At 26.5% G+C, this 6,293-nt stretch overlaps 1 protein-coding gene across 1 annotated transcript; it reads right to left on the bottom strand.

Moving 5' to 3' along the window:
* Nucleotides 1-214: 214 nt before the first annotated feature.
* On the bottom strand, nt 215-3,211 carry LOC123258656 (palmitoyl-protein thioesterase 1). The gene is made up of 5 exons (XM_044718797.1): nt 2,871-3,211; nt 2,565-2,674; nt 1,886-2,290; nt 471-629; nt 215-409 (listed from the first exon to the last, which is right to left on the bottom strand). Exons 1-5 carry the CDS (start codon nt 2,983-2,985, stop codon nt 284-286), a joined length of 915 nt encoding a protein of 304 aa, XP_044574732.1. The 5' UTR covers nt 2,986-3,211; the 3' UTR covers nt 215-283.
* Nucleotides 3,212-6,293: the final 3,082 nt, after the last annotated feature.

Genomic DNA, 6,293 nt, shown 5'->3' with positions numbered 1-6,293 from the left:
TAAATTTATTTGATAGAAAATAGATAACTAAGTCTTTAGTTGATTAGTTTTGGTGGTGGGTTTATTTTAAATGCGGGCTGTTGTATCAACTGGTACCTTCACAAGATTGAAGGCTGGAGATATTCAGTACTTTACATCTGTCGGTTGTTTCTCTATCCAAGGTGGCACCACTTTCTAGCTAGCTTATATTTATATCAAAATTTTAACTCTCTAATTCAGTCGAACTATTTTTATTTTATAAAATTGAAATAAAAAAAAATTTACAGCGACTAAGGATGATTATTTAGACAAGATATTTATGAATGATTTCTTTTTTTAGCCAGTCTTCATCGAATTGCAGATGGTTAGTTGGTATTGATAGAAAATGAATTTTACCAGCTTTGTCCATTTGTTGCAAGCCTAAGCGATCCTTAAATAAAATATTAATAATTAAATTTAATTTTATCGTTTGGTGTTTCAGAATCAAGTACCTCGATATAAAGATCAGAGTCTTGAAGTGTCTGTAGTTCAACTGATTGGCCAGGCTTATAAAATCCAAACCACTCACTCTCTCGTGGCTGTACCATTGTATCGTTTTCAAACATAACAAGTACCAAAGTCTCCAGACGCTGAAGATTTTCTCTATAAGTCTAGAATCATAAATAATCCATATTATTAAGAGAATAAGTAAAATTTTGTGGATAGTGTATTTATATGATAAAATGGGTTTTTATGGTTAAATTTGGTATCGTTGAAAAAGTCTTGACCTGGAGTTGTGCCTTTTCATGGTTTCATATCATTTTTACCAAGAGTCAATTTATGATGATAAGTATTTAGACTGCATTCGAAAATGCTCTATCTCTAGATACATAATTAAGAAATGACCTTGTATCTTGTGAACTATTGACATTTTTAAAGATATCAGCTCACCCCGATGTTACACTCATCGAGACCTTTCGTTTGAGTACCCACATCAATTTTTCATATGTTTATATATATTATATATATGTATATATGAAAAATATATCAAAATGCATGTGGGTACTCAAATGAAAGCTCTTGATGAGTGTAACATCAGGATGAGCTTACATCTTTAAAAATATCAATAATTAAGAAATGACCTTGTATCTTCTGCACGATTGACATTTTTAAAGATATAAGCTCATCCCGATGTTATATTCATCAAGACCTTTCATTTGAGTACCCACATCAATTTTTCATATATTTATATATATTATATATATGTATATATGAAAAATATATGAAAATTGATGTTGGTACTCAAATGAAAGGTCTTGATTAGTGTAACATCGGGATGAGCTTATATCTTAAAAAATGTCAATAATTAAGAACGGACTTTGCTATCTTGTCAACTAATGATATTTTTAAAGATATAAGCTCACCCTGACATTACACTCATCGAGACCTTTTATTTGAGTACCCACATCAATTTTTCATATATTTATATATATTATATATATGTATATATGAAAAATATATGAAAATGCATGTGGGTACTTCAATGAAAGCTCTTGACGAGTATAACATCAGGATGAGCTTACATCTTTAAAAATATCAATAATTAAGAAATGACCTTGTATCTTGTGCACAATTGACATTTTTAAAGATATAAGCTCATCCCGATGTTACACTCATTAAGACCTTTCGTTTAAGTACCCACATCAACTTTTCATATATTTATATATATTATATATATGTATATATGAAAAATATATGAAAATGCATGTGGGTACTCAAATAAAAGCTCGTGATGAGTGTAACATCAGGATGAGCTTATATCTTTAAAAACGTTAATAGTTAAGAAAGTCACGGCAGTCACTTGCAAGTAAATATGAATAGCAAAAAAAAAATTAGTACATAAAAAAAAATTTATTGCTATTTTTACCTCATTGACTACGAGCTCATTGTTGATATCTGCCAAAAAGACACTATTCTTCCTGTACTCGTCTTCTTGCAGCGGATCGTGCCAGTATTCAGCTTGTACAAATCGATTCTGTATGAAAGACAAGTAAGCTCCATGGTTTAGCATTCTTCTTAAGTAATCGCAGGCTTTATGCTCCAAAGATCCGCAATTAGGAAGCCCGTATACACCTTGATGTTGACCACCCAGCGAGATGAGATTTTTCATCTGTGGAATTGGACATCTTTCAGCTAGACCTCGTAAGAATTGCCCTCCTTGTGAAAATCCAATTGCATTGTATCCGTCCTTTAAACTCGGATCATTTGCCAAGTCTTCACAAACTTCTTCTATTTGTTCGTTTACATTTTTAAAGTAACTGTTCTCAACGTCCTGTAAGTAATAATTATTTTTGTTTTTTAATCAAATTAGCAATAAAAAAAATATTTCTAAAAAATTGCACGTATAGTTTTTCAAATTTTTTGCATGTGGAATTTTTTATTTTAATTTTTTTGTAATAATTTTATTAAAAAAAAAAAAATTATGAAAATTGTCAGCTGTCTGCTAATTTTATTTTCATTTTAAAATTAATAGCTGACAGCTAACTTCAGTATCATATTAAATATCTATTGTAATTAATTTAATCGTAAATTAAAAAAATAATTACCTCTATAACGTTATTTCCAATTTTTACAGACTTTACATATATACCTGGTATTTCTTCTTCAATAATATTTTTTATTGCTCCAAGACTAAATGAAAAGCAGCAACTGTCACCTGAAGAATAAAATTTTAAATTTACCGCTTGGGTTTGGAAATGACGCATGGTCAGCATGTGAATCAGAACTGAGTGGAAAATAACACCCGACAGCCATCATAGTGGCTATGATTTTTTAGACTTACTCAAGTATGTATATAGCAACATTTAATTATTTTAAATTGAACTATTTGTCACATACATGTGCAAACTTACCCATTCCATGCCACAGAACCACAGGTGTGGGATTGTTATTTTTTAGAGCAATTAAATATTGACAGGAATTTATTATAAAAAATATAAATACAATTTTAGCTTTTGAACTATACATATTTCTTACAATTAATAAATTTATAAATACACTATCAATATTAATTGAATATATTCACTGTAAAGAGATTAAAATTATAGTGATCTTCTTTAAAGGTCCCGACCTAACTGGTTGACCAACTAAATATCTCCCGGCACGAACTCCGTGTACTTGTTTATATTTTATTATTATTCACAAGTACATATATGTAACGTAATAATACAAGCACGCCTCGGACGGATTCCACAGAAAACTTTCTCATTTAATTACTTCTAATTATAAAAATTACATTTCTTCTGATTAAATCTTTGATTTTTTTTTTCATAATTGATAATCAGATAAATTTAATAACTGCAATTAAAAATATACTATTATTTAATTTAATCTTTTTAATTTTATATTAACAATTAAAAATTATTGTACAGTCAGAACAATTAACGGGACTTTTTTATGATACTAAAGTTAGCTGTGAATTTTTCAAATTTTTATAACAAATCAATTACAATAAAAAAATGCTCCTAAAAATTTTCACTAATAATTTTTTTTTCAATTTTCACACGTGGAATTTTTTATTAATTTTTTTTTCATAATACTTTCATTGATATAAAATAATGACACTGAAGTTAGACATTAAAATTTTTTTTTATAATTTTATAGCAATTAAATTATTATAAAAAAAATTTAATTAAAAAATTCCACATGTGAAAATTAAATGACATTAAAATTAGCAGTCACTTGACTATTTTTTAGTTTTTTTTTTAACAAATAAATTTGTTCCAAAAAATTATTTTTGAAAAATTGCATTTTTTATTTTTTAGAATTTCTACATGTCAATTTTTTTTGTACTAATTTATTTCTTAAAAAAATTTTAAAAATTATTAATTATCTGCTACTTTAATTTTCATAAAAATGAATAAAAATTATAATTATATTTTTATTGTAATTGATTAGTTGTTAAAATTTTTAAAATTTACAGCTGACGGCTAACTTTAGTGTTATAAAATAATAAAAAAATTTCTAATGTCAGTTAACTTCAGTGAAATACTTTTTCTTATTTACATTATTCTATAACTATTAATAAAATCAGGATAAAATAGTTCCAGACACAATATAAACATTTTTCGGTATTTTTTATTTTTAATATATGAAGAATATAAAAAATATTATACTTTTATAAATCTAACCGGTATTTTTACCCTTAATTATTATTATGTTATCATTTATCATCTTCAATAACAATAAGCTCATAATTAAAAATTTTTAAATATTATTTTCATCTCACAATTAAATGGCACATTCTTTACGTTCGATTACTCATACACATTTATACAAAAAAAAAATAAAATAAAAAAAAATCACTTCAGTAAGATACCTTATACTTAAAGAATTAAAAAAAAAAGTTAGCCATAACATTGATTAAAATTTAATCTCTAAATATTAATAACCGTAAGTCATCACTTTAGTATTAAATTATCACTTTCACAATTTAATGCTCAAAAAAAATATTTAACATTTTAAATATTTATTCTATCAACTTACAAAAATAATTATATTCATTTATTATCATCATCATAATCTTAATTCTCCAGTAGATCGAATATTAGACTAGTCGAAAATTACAATGAAAAAAAATTTTCAGTCTTTGAAATTCGATTTTGATTAATTTCTTTATCACGAGATTCGTAAGAATAATCTAAAATCTTTTGTGCGATTTTTTTATACATTGATATTTATCATCAGGACAAATGCTGCAATCTACTTTTAATAAATAAAAACAAATATTTGTCAAATGAATCTTTTAAATAAATAATTATACTTTTACAGTAAAAATTTTACTCAGTATTAGATCGCATTTGTTTTTATCATTAAATCAATTATTAAAAAATAATAATTGATAATTATTTTTTATCAAATAATAAAAAAAAAAAACTAAAATTACAATATGAGTATAAATCTAAACAATTTTTCTCAGATCTCCCGAATGATGACGATAAAGTGACCGTGAGTGAGCACGACAAGTAAGCTCAAAGAATTCACGATTGAGGTCGTTAAGTCGTTTTTCAAGTCTCAAGTGATTGAGAAATCGATCCTTTTTCGATCTGCTGAAGTGTCCTCGTCCGACAGTCATTCTGAAGGCAGCTTCTTCCGCAGCAGACATGGTATACTTTTGACCAACAATTTCATCATCATTGTTGTTGTTTTCTTCTGTCTGTCCGCAGGTTCTCTCCAGAATTTTCTCGTTGTTTGCTTTGATGTCTATATCAGAGTCTGCAAAAAATTCAATTTATTAATTATTTATATTATTAAGAGAATGAGAATAATTTTGTCTCCTGGATAGTCATATGATAAAATCGATGTTTTTGTATTGAGACTGCATTCGAAAATGCTCTATCTCTAGCTACATAATTAAGAAACGACCTTGTATCTTGTAAACTATTGACATTTTTAAAGATATAAGCTCATCCCGACATTACACTCATCAAGACCTTTCATTAGAGTACCCACATCAATTTTTGATATATTTATATATATTATATATATGTATATATGAAAAATATATCAAAATGCATGTGGATACTCAAATGAAAGCTCTTGATGAGTGTAACATCGGGATGAGCTTATATCTTTAAAAACATCAATTATTAAGAAAGTACAGTGCAATTTAAAATAATTAAGAAATGACCTTGTATCTTGAGAACTATTGACATTTTTAAAGATATAAGCTCACTCCGACATTATACTCATCGAGACCTTTCATTTGAGTACCCACATCAATTTTTCATATATTTATATAGATTATATATATGTATATATGAAAAATATATGAAAATGCATGTGGGTACTTCAATGAAAGCTCTTGACGAGTATAACATCAGGATGAGCTTACATCTTTAAAAATATCAATAGTTAAGAAAGTACAGTGCAATTTAACATAATTGAGGGACGACTTTGTATCTTGAGAACTATTGACATTTTTAAAGATATAAGCTCACTCTGACATTATACTCATTGAGACCTTTCATTTGAGTACCCACATAAATTTTTCATATATTTCATATATTATATATATGTATATATGAAAAATATATAAAAATGCATGTGGGTACTCAAATGAAAGCTCTTGATGAGTGTAGCATCGAGATTAGCTTATATTTTTAAAATATATATTATATATATGTATACATGAAAAATATATCAAAATGCATGTTGGTACTCAAATGAAAGCTCTTGAAATTTTATTAAACAACTCTTGAAAATTTTATTTAATATTACAGAAATAATAAATTTACCTTCACTAGATGATATAGAAGAGGAAGAAGAGGCGGATG

This window comes from Cotesia glomerata, linkage group LG2 (genome assembly GCF_020080835.1).
Source record: "Cotesia glomerata isolate CgM1 linkage group LG2, MPM_Cglom_v2.3, whole genome shotgun sequence".
Taxonomy (NCBI): domain Eukaryota; kingdom Metazoa; phylum Arthropoda; class Insecta; order Hymenoptera; family Braconidae; genus Cotesia; species Cotesia glomerata.
The sequence above is the reverse complement of the archived record's forward strand: the minus strand, read 5'-3'. Positions and strand labels throughout refer to the sequence as shown.

Coding starts and splice junctions, on each gene's coding strand:
- LOC123258656 (XM_044718797.1), bottom strand. CDS start 2,985: ATGTATAGTTCAAAAGCTAAAATTGTATTTATATTTTTTATAATAAAT. Junction 2,675..2,870: donor GGTTCTGTGGCATGGAATGG/GTAAGTTTGCAC, acceptor TTTATTCTTCAG/GTGACAGTTGCTGCTTTTCA. Junction 2,291..2,564: donor TTGGAAATAACGTTATAGAG/GTAATTATTTTT, acceptor TATTACTTACAG/GACGTTGAGAACAGTTACTT.